At 45.6% G+C, this 20,308-nt stretch overlaps 2 protein-coding genes across 4 annotated transcripts in view; both read left to right on the top strand.

Moving 5' to 3' along the window:
• The first annotated feature begins 11,003 nt into the window (after positions 1–11,003).
• On the top strand, positions 11,004–16,042 carry LOC116711769 (activin receptor type-2B-like). Its single transcript, XM_032551269.1, has 9 exons — positions 11,004–11,352; positions 12,709–12,842; positions 12,950–13,093; positions 13,168–13,299; positions 13,376–13,524; positions 13,617–13,731; positions 13,815–13,953; positions 14,335–14,465; positions 14,796–16,042. The coding sequence occupies exons 1-9, from the start codon at positions 11,166–11,168 to the stop codon at positions 14,973–14,975; spliced, it is 1,311 nt and encodes a 436-aa protein (XP_032407160.1). The 5' UTR covers positions 11,004–11,165; the 3' UTR covers positions 14,976–16,042.
• A 910-nt stretch (positions 16,043–16,952) lies between these two features.
• sugct (succinyl-CoA:glutarate-CoA transferase) overlaps positions 16,953–20,308 on the top strand; it is a 32,461-nt gene continuing 29,105 nt past the window's right edge. Inside the window, exons 1-8 of one of the 3 annotated variants that reach the window (XM_032551267.1) lie at positions 16,953–17,130; positions 17,913–17,958; positions 18,026–18,099; positions 18,184–18,269; positions 19,262–19,312; positions 19,476–19,596; positions 19,879–19,970; positions 20,043–20,186. In XM_032551267.1, the coding sequence (XP_032407158.1) occupies positions 16,998–17,130; positions 17,913–17,958; positions 18,026–18,099; positions 18,184–18,269; positions 19,262–19,312; positions 19,476–19,596; positions 19,879–19,970; positions 20,043–20,186 (747 nt within the window). In that variant the 5' untranslated portion in view covers positions 16,953–16,997. Of the gene's footprint in view, positions 17,131–17,362; positions 17,646–17,912; positions 17,959–18,025; positions 18,100–18,183; positions 18,270–19,261; positions 19,313–19,475; positions 19,597–19,878; positions 19,971–20,042; positions 20,187–20,308 lie in introns of those variants that run through there. The other 2 variants (XM_032551265.1, XM_032551268.1) reach the window with 2 other exon arrangements.

Genomic DNA, 20,308 nt, shown 5'->3' with positions numbered 1-20,308 from the left:
TTAAAGCAGCTCAGTGAGTGGTGGAGGTTCTGATGGCGACCCGGGTCACAGCAGGTCCAGATGAAAAAGAATCAGCTTCCTAGTCTGGTTCTGTTGGGTTCTGCTCAGGTTGGTCCATTCTGCCTTCCAGAACCAGAACCAATCCCCTCACACAACATCCAGCTGGGACTGTCAGAATAAAAGCCTACTGTTGAACAGAAGAACCGGGTCCAGTCCGGAGTCCGACCGGGTTTATTCAGAGACTGGGGGCTGCTCTACCTGAGGGGGCGGGTCCACCGCTTGGCTCCTCCCCCTTTAGCATGACCCCAGGAGTCACAGAGGGAGGAGAGAGAGGAGCGGACCGACCCGCCTGGGAGCTGCAGGGAGGCTGTGGATCTGCTGCAGTCCGGGAGATCCGGGTCCGGTTGGGGGTCCGGTGGTTGGATGTTGGAGGAGGACCAAGGAGAGAGGAGCAGCAGGACCTCCTGCTGAGCCGGAGGCATGATGCTGCTGCTGCTGGCGGCTCTGAGCTCAGGTGAGTCTGGAGGTTCTGGAGGTTCTGCTGCAGGGAACTGGACCCGTTAAACTTAGACTTAGACTTTATTGATCCCTTGGGAAGACTCCCTCAGGAAATTGAAGAACTGTCACATACTCTTTAAACACACTCCTGACGCTCCACACACACAGATGGCAAACCCTCTCTGGTTCTGGTTTAAGGTGGACTGATGAGTTCCTGCTTTGTTCCAACCGGATCAGAACCTCTGCTGGTCAGCTGGCTGATAGAGGAGATGATTCTCCTCATGCAGTGAAAGTTCAGGAAAAAACAGTTTTGATTTTTAATAATCAGATTTTCTTCAATGTAGAAATAAAAGAATCGATCATAGAGTTTCAGTCTAGATGCTGAAAACAGAAGAAATATCTACATTTTTAAGTTTAGATCTATAGTGATATATAAACCACTTTGCTGAGTTCAGTTCATATTTTTATTATCCTGAAGGACATTCAGATCATCAAGGATCGTCAAAGTGTTGTAGCAGTCAGTATCGCAGTGATCTGAGGAGGCCTCTGACTGAAGACCTGCTAATATATCCCATATTCCACAGTAACATGTCTCAACAGCAGCTAGCTCTGCTAACCCGCCGCCTTTGCTTTTGCTGCTCCTCTTGGTAAAAGATGTTGGAGTAGGGGATATGAGCCTGATGACGGCGTATTAAAGCCGTTGCAGATCGGAGAAGAAGGAAGAGGAAGTTCAAATTAATCTGCTGGAAACTCAGAAATTTTCTTGTTGTAGAAAATTTGAGTTTCTGGCAGAATAAATTTTTTTCTGACGCTGCCGATCCAGCAGCCATGTTGCTGTGATCAGCTGGTCTGGTTTGAAGTTCATCCAGCTTGTTCTCCTGTTGATCTTGGTGATGGATGGAGGAGACGCTCCTCTGGGATGTGGGGTCAAAGGTCAGGGATTACTGTAGCTATTGAGATGCTAATCTGAAAATGCTTGCTGAGCAGCTGAAGCTCTGCTGATTTAGAGTCGTGACCTTCAGGGTCGATTCTCCTCTGCGGCTCAGAGATGGAGGAGCTGAGTGAATCGGGGGAATTGATCGGGTTGCTCTGCGGCAGCCGCAGGACCAGAACCGCTCTCCTGCAGATTCAACATGTTTACTAATCCTTCCTGTAAATCTGAACCAGAAACCAGATCAGATCCCAAACGTTTTGACTCAGGAGTCGCTGGGAGGCGAGTCGCTGCTCCGACTCCTCTGCTCTGCAGCCGGAGGGAGCAGCTTCTGGTTCTGCAGGCTGAAGGAAGGTTCTGGACGGCAGGAAGTAGAAAACAGGAAGTGGTCAGCGGCAGTCTGGATCTGCGATGAGCTTCTAGAGAACGACCAGAGCTCCACTGGAGCCGACCGGATCTCTGACAAAGTTTCCTTGTTTTCATCTGAAATCGGTGGAACAATCTGAAAGTTTTCACGCCTCAGAAGCTTCAGAAGCTTTTGTTGCTGCAGAGGTCAGAGGTCACGTCTCAGTGGCCTCAGCTTTAGTGGGAGCCGTCGGGGAGGAGCGGACGCTGATGGACGTTCTGTTTGTTCACACGAAGCTGTTTAGTCCATTTGCTGGGGGGAGGGTGTGTGTGTGTGTGTGTGTGTGTGTGTGTGTGTGTGTGACAGAGCGGGACAGGACACCCAGTTAGGACATTGTTGTGGAAAAAATACTATTTCCAATCACTGTTCAGGTGAAATCACTCAATCAGGTTTATTCATATATTGATCAGAATACAGAGACAATCAGTGATGAAGCAGGTCTGGATGAAAAGCTGCCAGGCAGAGAAACACATGAGTTTTATACAAAGATAAAGAATTAAAATAAGAGGAGAGACAGTTTGGTTCTGATGCAGCTGCAGAAAACAACTTCCAACCTTCTACATGGAACCAAATAGTTCTTATAGTGAAGAGTTCACAATCATTCATATAACATGACTAGCAGATGTTACCTTATTGTAATCTTTCCATCACATTTCCCCCCTTTTGATTATAAATAAATATGATAATATTTAATATTAATCAACACACATTTTCCTCCTCACTCACTCAAAAGACAAGACACAACACCATCCTGGAGGACGTAACAAAAGGAACATATAGCAAGATATGAAAAACCCACCAGCTTTCCTCTCGTCTGCCCTGCAATAATATGACTGTGTTGGTAGGAAAGTTACCCTGCTGCCCCTCCCTGCCAGGGAGGCGGTTCTGTAAATGTTCTGGAAAACTGTGGAGGCATCAGACCAATGATGGAAGACAGAAAAAACCAAGAAACAATAAAAAAGAAAATAAAAATGTAACACAAAAGCTAATTAAGGAGGAGAAAAAAATTAACAATAAAAAAACATTTAAAAAGAAAAACAAACAAACAGCGTCAAAACAACAACAAACAAAAAAACCCAAGCTTAATCTATTAGGGGGAAGATGGCTGACGTGGCAGCAGCGCGCTCTTCCGGATCTCTGGCGTTTTCTAGAGCTCGCTTAAAACCACGCATATATAAAACTATTGAGGATAAAATTATCGCAGAGGATGAGTTTTTACACTTTCTTTCTATCAAACTTAAGACTCTAAGCCAGGATGAGATTGTGTTGTTAGCCGTCAACACTTTTGACTCAGACTGGATAGAAACATCAAAGAAGACGCTGTATGAGTTCTGCACTTCTTCTCAGCGTAACATCTCGTATAAAGGAGCACAAAAGGATATCAACAATGTGAAGGCCTGCCTCAAAGTGCTAAATGAATGCGGGGATAATATTCCCAGATTTGTGTTCCATTACTTAGACGAGTTGCCTCCGGTGACTTTTACCAACATGGATGTCTGCGGCTTGCTACGCAAAATGGAACAGCTCCACGTTGCAGTATCTGCCATGAAGCAAACACTTCAAGCTCAGGCTGAAGTAAGTGAAGGTCTTCACAATGTTACGGCGGATCTGCGTAGCCGGGTGTCTGCTCTTGAACAACGCACCGATCAAGGATCTGTACCGGTGAAGGAGAAGGGTGCGGCGGACATGGATCTGAACATTGCCTTGGATATGGAACACCGTCCTCAAGTTCTGGAGGGAGATTCGCTATCAACTGTAAAGGGAGATACTCCTGCGTTGTGTACCGGAGAATCTACGCCATCTCCGGGATCTTCTAAGTGGAGCCAGGTCGTGAAACGGCACCGACAGCCCAAAGTTCCTTCGGTTGTGAATACGACGACTCGCTCTGGCCCTTCACTGGGACGCAGGAAAGCTGGCCAAACTATTGTTGGTACTGGGGCCGCAGGGAACATCAAAATGGTGAAAACCAAACTGGTGAGTGTTTTTGCCTCTAAATTCTCACCTGACTTGGATGCGGAAACACTATGTGTTTATCTTAAAACCAAACTTGGGCAACATGTAACATGCCAGAGAATCACTACTGTTAATACCAGGTACGCCTCATTCAAGGTTTCTGCCGAATGTAGTGAGGTGGCTGTCATGTACAACCCAGAGCTCTGGCCTGAGGGAACCAATGTGAGAAGGTTTTATGAGCCACGCAAAACTATCATCGGCGCAAATGCTACCCTTTCTTCCATGGACATATGCGCGCCTATTGCTGGCGTGAGCTCAAAGTCATAAAGAATTATGGACATTAAAGTAATCTCTTACAACTGTCGTGGCCTGCGCTCAGGGCAGAGAGCAGATGATAAAGCTCGCCGGTTGGTTGTCGACCAGTTGTTGCTACATTGTGACATCTTGTGCTTGCAAGAAACATTTTTAGCCAAACAGGATTTAAAAGGACTAAACTCTATCAATGACAGTTTCCTGGGTGCCGGAGAATCTACTACTGACCTCAGTCTGGGAATTAAAAGAGGAAGGATACCAGGAGGGGTGGCTATATTATGGAAAAAAAGCCTGGACTCAGTGATAAATGTCATGAGATTAGGTGTGGATTGGTGTATTGCAGTACACGTGAAACAGCTTGACAAAGAGTTTATTATTTTAAATGTCTATGCTCCATATGAATGTCATCATAATGAAGAAGAATACCTTAGTAAACTTGCTTATATTAGCTCTTTTATGCAAAATGAGAAGTCAAAATGTATCTATCTTATGGGTGACATGAATGCAGACATCTCGGATAAAAACTCGCTGTTTGCTAAACACCTGATTCATTTTTGTACAGATTTTAATTTAATATTGTCAAGTAAAGAACTTCTGCCAGCTGCGAGTTACACTTATATAAGTGAAGCCTGGCATACTACATCTTGGTTGGACCATTGCATCACTACAGCAGATGCTCATGCTGCTTTGATATATATTAATATCTTATACAATGTGTCCACTGTTGATCACATCCCTTTCAAGGTATCAATTAGATTTGATCATGTACCCGCAACTGTAAATAAGAACAGTATTCATAATCAGACGTATATAGACTGGTCTTCTTTATCTAGTGAACAAATAGCCTGTTACTTTGCCCAAACTGATCAATTGTTATCTACCATTAATTTATCAAGAGAGGCAGTTACGTGTACAGACTGTAACTGCTCTAATATTGAACATAGAATCAATATAACTGGATTATATTCCGACATAATTGAAGCGCTACTGGGGGCTAGCCTGCCTTTTAATAAAAGTAATGCAAAGATTAAAAATAGACCAGGCTGGAACACATGTGTCTAAATTCCACAGTGAAGCCCGTGAAGCTACTACTTCTTGGGCTCTAGCAGGTAAACCTAGGCAGGGTCCTATATTTGAGCATAAAAAGTTGTCTAATTCTAAATACAAATATGCATTACGCTTCATTAGACAGAATGAGCAACCATGAGGGCTGATTCCTTGGCAAAAAATCTTTTAGATAAGGATACAAAAACCTTTTGGAAAGAGGTTAAAACCATCAGTAACAGTAAATCCTCTCTCCCTTTCACTGTTGATGGTGTTTCTGGGGTGAATATGATTGTGAATTTTTGGCAACATCACTACAGCAAGTTATTCACCTGTGTACAGAGTGAACCCTTCCAGGTTGACAAGGTTAGTAGTGTAGAAACTATCAAAACTCATGAGGTCAATCAAGCAATTAAAGAATTGTCTGTAAATAAATCTATAGTTCTGGATCTTATTTCAGCTGAACATCTCAAATTTGCCAGTTCAAAGGTCGTCCCTCTTCTTGCCTTGTGTTTCACTGGTTTTATTATGCATGGTTTTATTCCTGAATCCTTAATGAATGTTCTTCTACTTCCTGTGATTAAAAACAAAGCTGGTAAAATTGGCAGCTCTGATAACTATAGACCTATAGCCCTAGCTAGTACACTGTCTAAAGTCTTTGAATTAATTCTTTTGCCAAAATTTGCAAAGATAGTTATGTCCACTGACAATCAATTTGGGTTCAAGTCCAAACATGGCACTGATATGTGTATATATGACCTAAAAGAATTACTGAAAAATTATAACAGCAAAAATTCTACATTTTTTCTGCTTTTTAGACGCCACTAAGGCTTTTGATCATGTAAATCATAGAAAACTATTTTTAAAATTGTGCCAAGCTGGTGTTCCTAAGTATATAGTAAGATGTCTGTCCTACTGGTTGCTAATCAAACGATGCAGGTGAAATGGGACAACTGTGTGTCTGCATCCTTTCATGTCGGCAATGGCGTCAGACAAGGAAGCATTTTATCTCCTATGTTGTTTAATTTTTATATGAATGACCTCTCTAAGCAGCTAAACCTGTGTAGAACTGGCTGCATGGTTGGTGATACTATTATTAATCATTTAATGTATGCTGATGACATAGTGGTTTTTAGTCCAAGTTCAGCTGGTCTTCAGGAGCTGCTTAATGTCTGTTCACCGTATGGTGAATTACTTGATGTCAAATTCAATCCATCAAAAAGTATCATCTTGATCTGTCGCACTAAGGAGGACAAAAATAGAGTATTTCCAAATTTCAAATTGTCTGGGATTTTATTGAATGTCTCAAATGAAGTAAAATATCTTGGCCATGTGTTGACAGACCATCTGTCTGATGATGAGGACATTTACCGTCAGGTTCGAATGTTATACACTCAGGCAAATATCCTTAAGTTTGGATTCTGCTCTGATGAAGTGAAACTGAACTTGTTTAGGTCATATTGTACATCACTGTATACTGCACATTTGTGGTGCAATTTTAAAAAAGCCAGTCTTCAAAGATTGAAGGTGGCTTATAATGATGCACTGAGACTCTTGTTAAATAAACCCAGATGGACCTGTGCCAGTGAACTGTTTGTATCTGCTCGCGTCAGCACTTTGATGGCTGTTTTAAGAAAGCTTATGTATAAATTTATTTGTCGTTTAAACGAGTCTAATAATAGAATTATAATACTGTTGACTAATATCAAATATAGTGCAGTAAAATACTCATCTGTACTCTGGAGACATTGGTATGATTGCCTTCTGAATAGCTAGGAGTCGTTTTTTATTTTTATTGTACTTTTTTTATTTTTTTTTTATTTTATTGTCTTTGTTTTCTTTTGTATGTAATCTGGACTCTGAGTCTGTAATAAAATCTATATATATATAATAGAAAACTTATATCTAATCACATAACTCAACCTAAACCACATCACAACAACAATCCATAATCATGAAATACCTTACAACAACTAAACTTAAAAAGAAAAAAACTAAAAAGGAAAAAAAAATCATTTCCAGATCAAATGAAAAATAAAATCTAAATATAAAATGCATATGTAGAACATGCAGAAAGGATAAGCATTTGTTTTTGTGAAACAGACATTTCTGTGAACTGCACAGCAGTACAGGAAAGCTAAGCTAGGATAGCAGCACCATCTTCATCATCAGCTGGAATAAAAGTACAACAAAATTAGAAATAACCAACACAAGATGAAGACGTGATTCTGTCATAATGAACGTCCTTGTTCTTTCTTCTTTCTCTCTCTGGAACATTTTTAATATATATATTTATTCTTCACTCCCCACTTCGACCACTCGCCAGTGGACCAGCAATAGTTCTTTGGTTGTGGAGCCTTTTAACGTACAAAAGCAACAAATGTTTGTTGTTATGTTCATCTCTTCCGTATTCCTTTGTTGCATCATTTCCTCTTTGGGTGTCAGAGGTTACCAGCACTCAACACCAGCAGCAGTAAAGTAAGTCGTCCTCATCCAGAAAGTTGCGCGTCGTCCTCCTTGGTCTGTTGTTCTGTCGACTGTTGGACCCCAGGATGGCGTTGTCTCGACCCTCTTATAGTGGTTGGCGTTCAGCCACGTCGCCCTCTCCGCCACCTTAACAGCTGTAGGTGTGACGAGCAGCTCTGGAAATTTTCCCTGCCAGCGTTTGGAGTCCCAATGGTCCTGAAGTCTTTCACCACGACCCAATCACCTGGCTTGATGGTACGGAGTGGCGTCTCGACAGGAGGTGTTAATGTGTGTTTCACCGTCTGAAAACTTGAGAAAGCGAATTCGACAGGTTTGGACAGTAAGACAACATCATCACAGACAGAAGTGGAAGGAAGGACCTGTCTCTGATTCCCTGTCTCTGAGAGCTTCCACCTATTTGCTAAACACAATCATGTGGTTACAGGATGAATGGATGAATGCCGGGAGGTTTTTCCTATCTTGCTTATATGTTTTTGTTTCATCGTACAGAATAATGTTTCAATGACTAAATGAATATGTAATGTCTTAAAATGTATGGGATAATCTTTACTTCTCACCATAAAAATTGTAGAAATTTCCTTTTATATAATCAGTGGGATGGAATAAATTTGACGTATGATTAATATTAAATATTACATATTTACTTACAGTATATTCAAAAGGGGGGAAATGTAGTGGAAAAAATTAAGTAAGGTCACACCTGCTAGTTGTGTTGCTATATGTTATTCTAAGTTCTGTATATTTCCACCAAGTTAAACTATTTGGGTTACATGTACAAAGTTGGACGTTGTTTTTCCCAGCTGCATGGGAACCAGTCTGCATGGGGACCAGTCTGCATGGGGACCAGTCTGCATTGGAACCAGTCTGCATGGGGACCAGTCTGCATGGGAACCAGTCTGCATGGGAACCAGTCTGCATGGGGACCAGTCTGCATGGGAACCAGTCTGTTTCCAGGCTTAGGATCCCTTTGTATAAAACTCATGTGTTTCTCTGCCTGGCAGCTTTTCATCCAGACCTGCTTCATCACTGATTGTCCTACAAGCTTCTCTGTATTGTGAACAATATATGAATAAACCTGACTGAGTGATTTCACCTCAACAGTGATTGGAAATAGTATTTTTTTCCACGACAACATGGACCAGGACCAAACCTTCAGGGAGATGTTAGAAACTTTCTGTCTCACACAGATTAGGATTAGAAAGATCCTAAACACTACATTACCCAGAAGGCTTTGCAGTCGCAGCTGTGACCAGGTTTAACTAATCTGGATGAACTGATGAGACTTAAAGCTTCAGCTGCTGCAGGTGGAGACGCGTTTCACCCCATCAGAATCTCAGGAGGATTTCAGCTTCTGGTTCAGATTTTCTGTTCTTAGAAATGAAACTTTATTTTATCATCTAGAAATCATAAACATCTAAAATCAGGAAATGAAACAAACTTCAGGATGAAAGTTGGAAAACATTAAAACGTGTTTAATTCTGTGATCTTTAATCTATTTTAATATTTCTGCTCTTCCAGGACATTATGGATTAAATCTTCTGATGTTTAAACTGTTTTTAAGTATTAAAACATTTTATTCTATATTTTACACCCTGAAACTTTGTCCTCTGAAGGTTTCATTCCTCCTGAAAAACGTTTATATTGATGACATCACTGTGACATCACTTCCTGCTGCTGCAGGTTAAAACCGATTTATCCTCAGAAACATGAAGACGTAACGCAGCAGGAGAAATCAGACCGGGGTGAAGCAGGGTGTGTGGGTGTGTGTGTGTGTGTGTGTGTGTGTGTGTGTTCCCAGGGTTTCCTCCTCCACAGGAACAATCGGCAGCAGATGCCTCTGACTCTGAGTGACCTCTGACCCCTGACTCACAGCCTCCTGATGATTGGTGATTAGCATCAGAAACACGGGGGTCAAAGGTCGCGCTCAGACATGCTAATGTGTCTGAGTTTAAAGCCGTTCTCACACTCTCCCGTCGGCCAGCAGCTGTCTCAGGTCGTCATGCCGACCCAACCGGGCCGACCCGGAGGTCCAACAGAACCTCCACATCTCAATCCTACATCACCAGGCCTCCACCACCGAGCCACTGGTTCCTGTCCAGAACCTGTTTGGTTCTGACTGGGCCGTGTTTCCAGACCAACTGGATCAGAACCGAAGGAAGATGAAGCTGGGAATGAAGCTTCTCCTCTTCCTCTGTTCAGTTGAGAAGAACCTGGCTGCAGCAAACAGGAAGGGCGGGACGGACCACTGTCAGTCTCAGACCTTATTTGGAAATGGGACCATTGCACTCCGGAAATGAAGGGGGCGCTATTTCCTATATTATCAGTTTCTCCTGTTTTTATTTTCTTTTGAAATCTGTGATATATTTTCACCTTTAGGAAGGATTTTCACTCTCAGCATGTATTTGAACTTTTTTCTTTTATTTATTTCAGCGCAGCTCACAGTTTTTAACAGATTCTGTAGCTTTCTGTGAACTTCTAAATCTGCTCCTTAGTGGCATCTTTTCGGGCCTGATACTGCCTCTAGTGGCGTGGGGTGGTAACACAACTAAGATAATTGCATTACTAAATCTGAATACCACAAAGTCTTTATTATTTATTATTAATTCTGGCATTACTGGAACCATAAATCACTTGGTTCAGTTTGAGCCTCCAGGTCTTCCTCTGCTCTTACTTTGAGAAAATCCCGTTTCTGTCGTCCTGCTGCCCCCTGTGGCCGCCTGTGGTACTGCAGCACCTGCTAACGGTCCAGAACAAACATTTACCAGGAAGCAGCTGATGCTTCCTCTTTATCAGAGGCAAACGGGCAGGTTATACTCTGACCCTTTGACCCCGTGCTGCAGGTTTGGGCCCCAGCGAGGGCCCCACCAGGGAGTGCCAGTACTACAACGTGAACTACGAGGCGGAGAAAACCAACCGGAGCGGCGTGGAGGTGTGTGAGGGCGAGGAGGACAAACGCTCACATTGCTACGCCTCCTGGAGGAACCAATCAGGATCCATGGAGCTGCTGAAGAAAGGATGCTGGTTGGACGACTTCAACTGCTACGACCGGTACACACACTGTGACACACTAACACACACATTAACACACCCCAACACACACATTAACACACCCCAACACACACATTAACACACACACTCACTGTATCTCTGCAGTGACTTCCTGTCATTTCTGCAGCCTGACCTGTGTGTGATTGTGAATAAAAATAGCAGCAGGAATGTTGTTCCATATAACACAGTAGGAGTGTAACAGGTAAACCTTTATGGATGAAACTCCACTAAAAACCCACCTGTTTATTTGAAACGTAATCAATTACAAATTTATTGATGGAACTTGACTTAATGTCGTGTTTTGATTATTGATTCCATGTTTCATTGTGTTTCTGTTTGTTATGATGTAAAGCTCTTTGAATGCCTGCTGCTGAAATGTGCTATACAAATAACATTTGATTGATTGATTGACCTTGGCCCAGGTGAAGGTCACCTGTTGTTGGGTAGATTTTAGCCAAATGCTGCTGGTCTGGAGGATTTGTTCAGATGAGACCCGACTTCTCTGGTTCTGATTGTTGGATGAAACATCAGAACCGTTTTCATTCATTCCTCCTGTTTGCCTCCAGGCTGGACTGCGTGGCGACGGAGGAAACTCCCCAGGTTTTCTTCTGCTGCTGTGAAGGAAACTTCTGCAATCAGAACTTCACCCACCTGCCTGACCTCAGCAGCCCAGGTGAGTCCGTTTACTGGTGGTACCGCCGGTACCAGGACCTTAACCCCGTCATCACTGCCGGGGAAGACCTGGGGTCAAATTTGGGTCAAATGTTTTTGCATCGGTCCCAACCGGGCCGGTCCAATGGGCCGAACTCAGCTGTTGGTTGGTCCATTGAAGAGGAGAGTCGTCTTCCAGATCTCAGAGGTTTGGAATAGGACATCTGACTGAGCGACCTCAGAAGATGTCGGCCATTTTGACAGACAGAGTTAAAACATCCCATAATAATTTATTCTGACCTGTAAGTTTTTAAATCACAATAATGATGAAACATACAGTAGCTTTTTATTTTCATTTGGTTTAAATAATATTCAACAAGCTGAACGGAGGATCCACAAGGTTTCATCTCTTAACTTCCTGCTTAACAGCTTGATGTTTATGTGGAGGATGAATCTGCTGACTGGGGCAACAAGCACCGGATAAAGTTTTTAAATCAGGGAGCATTTCTCTGGCTGAAGGTCAGAGGTCAGCAGGACTGAACGAGAGGATCAGCGGCGGGTTGCCAGTTTGATTCCCGCTCTGCCTGTCTTTGGGCAGCCCGGTCCCCCGTCTTAATACCTAAGACTGAACAGGAAGTGATGCATGAGGCGCTTTACCTGATCCTCACTGTGAGTGGCTGCTTCTTGATGAAATGAACTGAATGCTAGAAAAGTTCCTGGAAGTGCATAGTTGTTCCCCTGTTTACCTGTTCCCCTGTTTACCTGTGTCTCCTGTTCCCCTGCTCTCCTGTTTACCTGTTCCCCTGTTTACCTGTTACCTGTTCTCCTGTTTACCTGTGCCTCCTGTTTACCTGTGCCTCCTGTTTACCTGTTACCTGTTCTCCTGTTTACCTGTTCCCCTGTTTACCTGTGCCTCCTGTTTACCTGTGCCTCCTGTTTACCTGTTCCCCTGTTTACCTGTGCCTCCTGTTTACCTGTTCTCCTGTTTACCTGTTCTCCTGTTTACCTGTTCCCCTGTTTACCTGTTCTCCTGTTTACCTGTTCTCCTGTTTACCTGTTCCCCTGTTTACCAGTGTCTCCTGTTTACCTGTGCCTCCTGTTTACCTGTTCTCCTGTTTACCTGTGCCTCCTGTTTACCTGTTCCCCTGTTTACCAGTGTCTCCTGTTTACCTGTTCTCCTGTTTACCTGTGCCTCCTGTTTACCTGTGCCTCCTGTTTACCTGTTCCCCTGTTTACCTGTGCCTCCTGTTTACCTGTTCTCCTGTTTACCTGTTCTCCTGTTTACCTGTTCCCCTGTTTACCAGTGTCTCCTGTTTACCAGTGTCTCCTGTTTACCTGTTCTCCTGTTTACCTGTTCTCCTGTTTACCTGTGTCTCAGTGATGGAGGCTCCGCCCACCAGGGCGCTGGACATCCTGATCTACTGCCTGGCGTCGGCCGCCATGCTGTCCGTGGTTCTGCTCCTCGCCGTCTGGACGTACCGATGCCGGAAGCCTCCATATGGAAACGTGGAGGTCAGGGAGGAGCTGCGCGTCAGAGCTCCACTAGGTGGCGCTCTGCCGGTACTGCATCAGCCAGGTCCAGTTTGATCCACGGTGAATAAATCCTTCTGGTCCTCCAGGATCCCGGTCCTGTTCCCGCCTCCCCCCTGCTGGGGCTGAAGCCGCTGCAGCTGCTGGAGCTGAAAGCTAGGGGGCGCTTTGGCTGCGTGTGGAAGGGCCAGATCCTGAATGAATACGTGGCTGTGAAGATCTTCGCCAGCCAGGTGCCGAGCCGGAAGGATGGTCCGTGGATCCTGCTGGGCCGTCTCTGTCTAACTCCTCTTCCTCCTCTGAACAGAACCAGGAGTCGTGGCAGAGCGAGAGAGACGTGTTCCTGACGCCGGGGATGAGGAACCACAACATCCTGAGGTTCATCGCGGCCGAGAGACGAGGGAGCGAACTGTGGCTCATCAGCGAGTTCCACGAGAGGGTGAGGAAGGACGGCCTGCCCGCCCTGGGGGTCCAGTGAAACCAGTGAAACCAGTGAAACCAGAGTGTGTGTGCAGGGCTCCCTGTCGGACTTCCTGAAGGCGAACGCGGTCAGCTGGACCGAGCTGTGCCACATCGCTGAGTCCATGGCCCGCGGCCTGGCCTACCTCCATGAGGACATCCCCCACCTGAGAGGAGACCGCCACAAACCGGCCGTGGCTCACAGGTCCGGGACACGATCCAGGCAGAACCGGTTCTGGTACCGGACCTCAGAATGTACCTCAAGGTTCTGTTCTGACGGGTTCTGTTCCTTCTCAGGGACTTTAAGAGCAAGAACGTCCTCCTGCGCTCAGACCTCACCGCCGTCATCGCCGACTTCGGCCTGGCCGTCCTCTTCAAGCCGGGGCAGCCGCCTGGAGAGACGCACGGACAGGTGAGGCGGCGTGCGGAGCTGCAGCTGAGCCGCCGCAGGTGATCCGCCGCCGCCGCCGCGCCTCATCTGGGCTCTCTGTGCAGGTGGGCACCAGGCGCTACATGGCTCCGGAGGTCCTGGAGGGAGCCATCAACTTCCAGAGAGACGCCTTCCTCCGGATCGACATGTACGCCGTGGGGCTGGTGCTGTGGGAGGCGGTGAGCCGCTGCAGCGCCGCCGACGGTAACGCATCAACACGCTGCTGCAGTTCACCACAGACACCACAGGAGGCGCCGGACTGCACTTATGCTAGGATGGTCTGAATGATCAGTTTAGTTATCATTAATATTTACATGAAAACAAACCTGAGTCTGTTAATAATATGGAAATGAGGGCGAAAGCGGGCGTGGCTTATACACAGAGAGGGCGTGGCTTAGACACGGAGTGGGCGTGGCTTAGGTACAACGTGGGCGTTGCTTATGCACAAAGTGGGCGTGGTTTAAGGGTCCACTGAGGAAGAACCTTTGGGTCCTGCTGCGGTCCAGACCCGTTTGGAACCCAGATTAGTTCTGATTGGTTCTGGCCGCTCAGCTGTGAGTTCTGATGAGTTCTGGATGTGTTCAGGTCCGCTGGGTCAGTACCTGCTGCCGTTTGAGGAGGAAGTGGGTCAGCACCCGACCCTGGAGGACCTGCAGGACGTCGTGGTCCACAAGAAGACGAGGCCGGCCATCAAGGAGTTCTGGCTCAAGCACAGCGTGAGTGATCCAGAACCGCTTCCCTCCCAACCGGACCGGTACCACTAAGTTACCCTCAGGGTGGATAAAGTTCTGATCCAGATAGGAAAACATCCAGAACCATTTGATTACTGCTTAATACCAGACGGTTCTGCAGGAGAGACCCGGTTCCTCCGCAGATCTGGTTCTGGTTCTGATGTTTGGACCGTCTGGTTCTGGTTCTGGTCCTGATGTTTGGACTGTCTGGTTCTGGTTCTGATGTTTGGACCGTTTGGTTCTGGTCCTGATGTTTGGACTGTCTGGTTCTGGTTCTGGTCCTGATGTTTGGACCGTCTGGTTCTGGTTCTGCAGGGTCTGGCCCAGGTCTGTGTGACGGCAGAGGAATGCTGGGATCAGGACGCCGAGGCTCGTCTGTCTGCCGGCTGCGTTGAGGAGAGAATCTCCCAGATCCGCCGCCACGCCGCCGGCCTGGCTCCGCCCACCTCTGGCACCGTCCCCGCCGTTACCGTGGTAACCAACCATGCTGCCTGAACAGTCTGGTACCTGAGGAGAACCTGCGGTCCCTCAGCTCCTCTGCCCCCTGCTGGACGCCGGAAACGCAGAGACCTTCCCACCAGATGGAGGCGCTGTTGCTCGCTGCCACATGACCTCTTCCTGACCTTCGGATCTGACTAGTTGAATCCTGAAAATTCAGAAACAAGAAGTGAGGTCAGGAGAAAAGCAAAGATTGTGATTGGCTGACTGAGCTCAGCCAATCAGAGCGCAGAGATAAAACTCCTCAGGTAACCTGGAGGACAGGTTACCTGGAAGGGGCGGGGCTTAAGTCAGCCATGGCAGGTGAAAAGCTTTAGTGGGCGGTGCTTAGAAACACGTGTGTGTGTGTGTGTGTGTGTGTGTGTGTGAGGACATTTTAGCTTCTCCACACAAGATAAAAACAATTTTAGGGTCAGAGGTTACGGTTAGGTATGTACTGCAGATGGTTACGGATAGTGCAAAGGTCAGGGGTCAGCCTATAGAAACTAATGAGGTATAGTGGTACAGCAATGTGTAACATCACATTTTATTCTGAACATGCTGATTGGCTCATTTATAATCTTTACCTTAGTGATATGCCTGTGACCTTTGACCTCCAGCAGCGCCACCCTGTGGTTGGTGGTTCCAGCAGAAATCAGCAGCAGTTTGAGGTAATTACCGAACCGACGCTCCAACATGAAGGAGTTATCCCGGTTCCTTTGACTAGGACAGAGGCTGCTGCTGTTTCAGGCTGCTAATCAGAGGCTGCAGCGCCACCTGCTGGTCTCCCTGTTTAACTGGGACCAAACCTGACCTGTGTCTCTTCTGGGACGCCGTCCAGGAAGCTCCAGGATCCAGATTCCTTCCAGCTGCTGGACGCCATGTTTGGACCTTCCTGGTTCCTGCGGAGCTTGAAGCAAACGCAGCAGCCTGTTCAGGAGATCCTGGTTCTGTTCAGTTTCTGTGGATTCCTTCAGGTCCGGAATGGTTCTGCTCACAGAACCAGCAGCTGGTAGAAACAAGGAAAACATCCGTTCACATTACTCTGGTTCTGTATGGAAATAATAAATCATGTCTCATCATTTTCTACAGTCTGTTTTATTCTGATCACTTTTCATCCAATCATTTCTAAAAGGAGGAAAGAAAATCCCTGATTTCTCCAGGAGGAACTTTTTACTCTTAGTCGTGTAAACACACCCGTTGCCGTGGCAACCGCCAGCCCAGCAGAGACGAGGTTCAAAACGTAACATTCAGTCCGTTACGATATCGGGTTTCAGGCTTGATGGTTATTTAGCGATTATTAATAAGTGATTATTAATAATCGCTGATTTAAACTCCTGCTCTGATGGTCAGTCGGTCTCTGAGTCGGTTTTTATGGAGCAGAACCAAAACGCTCAGGACTGAGGAACACCTTGTTGAAACTATAATTACTGAGATTATTAGTTTTTAACAATAAATAATCTGAATTAAAAACTCACATTATGTTGGTATTTTTGACTAAAACTAATATTTTCTCTAGTTAAATAAAATTCCTTTAGATGCATTTTAATCTAACTGTTATTCATGGTTTTGCGTGTTTTTTAAAATTTTTATTATCAAATATCCTTTTTTGTCTCAATGATTATAAACATCAGCAGCACAGAATATAAATTTTTATCGTTTACAAAATCATTTTGTCACATTTAGCTGGGGTTGTTCTTAGTCTACGTTCAGTGAAACGCAGAGGGAAATGTGACGCAGAGATCAGATCAGATATATTTCTAATAACATGCAGGTTAAAATGCGGCTTCATCTAAAACTCAAGTGAGATGATTTTATTCTGTAAATGTAACTTTGAGTGTTAGGAAATGTTGAACTTTGATCATGAATCATTAAGCTTTATCCGTGAAATGGACTTTGAAACGGTTCTGATAGAAGTTAAACTGTAAACTATTTATTAGTTAAAGATTCAAAACAATCCCACTTCATCTGATTTTACTTTGAAAGTCGGTTACCGGAAGTAATAGCGTGGTTTAAGGCTGATGCTAGCAGGTTTAGAAGATGTCTGAAAGCTTCAGGGCTTTACGCAGCGTCCTCAGGGCTCGGTACCGTTCGGGCTTCAGAGCGCTTCTCCAGCGGAACCAGGCTCCAAAGTATCCGGGCAGCAGGCGGTGGAGCTCGGACACAAACTCAGGTACTGCTCCGGAGCTGCTGCTAGCAGGCTAATGGTAGCATCTCAGGTCGGGAGCTGCTGCTAGCAGGCTAATGGTAGCATCTCTGGTCGGGAGCTGCTGCTAGCAGGCTAATGGTAGCATCTCTGGTCGGGAGCTGCTGCTAGCAGGCTAATGGTAGCATCTCTGGTCCGGAGCTGCTGCTAGCAGGCTAATGGTAGCATCTCTGGTCGGGAGCTGCTGCTAGCAGGCTAATGGTAACATCTCTGGTCGGGAGCTGCTGCTAGCAGGCTAATGGTAGCATCTCTGGTCGGGGGTCAGTCAGCTCATCGAAATTTGGATCGGAACCTGCAGGAATCCGGACAGGATGAGGACCAGAACACGTTTATGACTTTATTAAATAAAGGCGTCCCTTTAAACTGCTGCTGGTTAAAGATTGTGGCCTATTCAAAGTTAGCTTTAATGCGACTGAAACAATACGTCAGCCCGGTCCGCCATGTTGTGAGAGGCAAGTTCTCCTGCTGTTAAGAGGATTATGGTAATTGATGACTTAATTTATAATGATTTATGATGAAATTAAGTTATAAACAATAAAATGTTAATTCTGTACTTTAAGGTCCTTCGGACAAAAAGTGCGGGGGATTTTATTTAACCGAGAAAATATAAATTTCAGTTAAAATAACAATATAACTTTAGTTTTTAAATCAGGTTAATTTTTGTTAATATTAATATTTAACTTTGAATGTAAAACTTTTTCTGTTTTTTTCTAAAGCAACAACTTGGTTGTGTTTTTAATGTGCTGTAGGAGCTGTTCGGCCACTAGAGGGCGTCAGAGTGCTGGATCTGACCAGGTGAGCTCCGCAGGCCGCTGCTGGTTCTGATCCACCCGGAGGCTGACATGTGACTGGGTGTGTGCAGGGTTCTGGCCGGTCCGTTTGCCACCATGATCCTGGGAGACCTGGGAGCTGAGGTGATCAAGGTGGAGAGGCCAGGTGAGCGCCCAGGTGTGTTCTGGGTAGTGGCTGAAGGATTGTGGGAAACCTGACTGTTGTAGATGTGGTGGTTCTGTTGGACAGGTGGAGGAGACGACACCAGAACCTGGGGCCCGCCGTTTGTTGCCTCAGAGAGCGTCTACTTCCTGAGCGTCAACCGGAACAAGAAGGTGAAAACCGCGATAACACGATATATGATGCAACCTGAAATGAAAATATTAGCTTCTTAAATCACGTATTGTTGTTTTCTTTGTTCATCCTAATGAAGAGTGGAGCCGTTTGGTCAGAGCATGAACACGTTTACTTGGACACTTTGAGTTATTTACAGATTCTGAAAGAGTTTAAGTTTTCTAATGATGTCAAACACAGAAATAAAAAAGAAATTGTTCTTTACTACCAAGTGTTATGCATTAATAACATTTAAGGCTATTTGTGATTTAGAAGCACAATTTAAAAAAATAGACTAGAGTTGCTTTAGCAGAAGCAAAAAATATTATTCTGCACCATTAAATATAAAATAATTAACAAATTTCTATAATTGTATTTAATTAATTTAATCATTTTTAATTAAATAAAAATTACAATAGCTGTTGACCTGAAAGCAGAGGATCATTCATTACCAAGCAAAGTCATAAAAACAAAGAGCCGTTCTGACTAACAGAGTCGATTCCTACCGCATGGAGCCGTTCAAAGGAATCGATTCGCTAGTGAACGACATCAGCTTCAGCTTCTTCTGCTCAGATCATATTCCTGGACTTTTTCTTCCCACCGGTATCTGCAGCTTTTTGTTGAGAACCCGGTTTTAATCCGTCATTCTTTTTCATTCAACCCTTTGCTAAGCTAGCACTTAGCACTCTGAGCTGACGTCACGGCAAATAAACGGTCACTTACATGCAGTACCTCGCGGACCACCAGAGGGCGCCCGCGGATCACCAGTTTGAAAAAGACTGATCTAGTCTGACCTTTGACCTCCGACCGGTTCAGATCCATCTGAGTTCATTTATTTTGGTAAATTTAAAACAAAAACATAAAGAAAATGAAACGATTGTAATAAATAAATGAAAGCTGAGGATTTAGAGAACAGCAGGTTTCTGCTGTCCATGTTTCTATTTCATAACAACTGAAAGCCTGAATGGATCTGATCCACATTCCTCTGTTCCAGAGCATCGCAGTGGACCTGAAGCACCGGAGAGGAGCAGAGGTCATCCAGCAGGTACCGACCCGAGAGGTCACCGGGCAGGGAGGGGGTTCACGGTGTGTGTGTGTTCATGGTATGTGTGTGTGTTCACAGTGTGTGTGTGTTCACGGTGTGTGTGTGTTTACGGTGTGTGTGTGTTCACGGTGTGTGTGTTCACGGTGTGTGTGTGTGTGCTCAGCTTGCAGGTGTGTGTGACGTCCTGATGGAGAACTTCCTGCCAGAGAATCTTCCTCAGTTGGGTTTAGGATACGCTGAGCTCAGCAGAATCAACCCGCGCCTCGTCTACTGCTCCGTATCAGGTACAGAACCCGACCTGGACTGGGATCTGGATCTGGACCAGGACTCTGTCTGTGTCTCAGTTCCAACGGTTCTGATGTTCCAGATCCATGGATCCGTCTCCAGGCCCTGATCCAGTTCCATGTATTTTCCAGAACATTTTGTAACTTCCTGTTGGAGGCCGACCTTCATCAGCAGATTCCTGAAGCCTCTAACTGAATGGACCCAGCTGGGTTCTGGTTCTGATGTCTCTGTGGTTCTGAACGATTCTGACCTGGTCGGTGACCCGGTTCTCTGTGTCCCAGGTTACGGCCAGACGGGCCCTCAGGCCCGGAGTCCAGGCTACGACTCCATCGCCTCGGCCGTGTCGGGGATGATGCACATCACCGGGCCGGAGGTCAGAGCTCCTTCTGGATCAAACCGGGTCCAAACCGGCGCCAGCTGATCCCATGATGCTTTGCTCCGGCAGGACGGGGAGCCGGTGCGTCCCGGCGTCGCCATGACGGACCTGGCCACGGGGCTGTACGCGCACGGAGCCGTCATGGCCGCCCTGCTGCACAGACAGAAGACAGGAAGAGGAAGTCACATCGACTGCAACCTGCTGTCTGCTCAGGTACCACTTCCTGTCTGTGAGATCACTTCCTGTTTCCCAGGGAACATGAGACTGAGCTGGGGTTTTCCTCCTAAACTCCAGTGAGTGAAGCTGACAGGAAATACGAAGTAGGAAGCAGGAAG

The sequence above is a fragment of the Xiphophorus hellerii genome, chromosome 21, assembly GCF_003331165.1.
Source record: "Xiphophorus hellerii strain 12219 chromosome 21, Xiphophorus_hellerii-4.1, whole genome shotgun sequence".
In the NCBI taxonomy this organism is placed as follows: Eukaryota; Metazoa; Chordata; class Actinopteri; order Cyprinodontiformes; family Poeciliidae; genus Xiphophorus; species Xiphophorus hellerii.
Note: the sequence above shows the minus strand (reverse complement) of the source record. Positions and strands in the feature narration are given on the sequence as shown.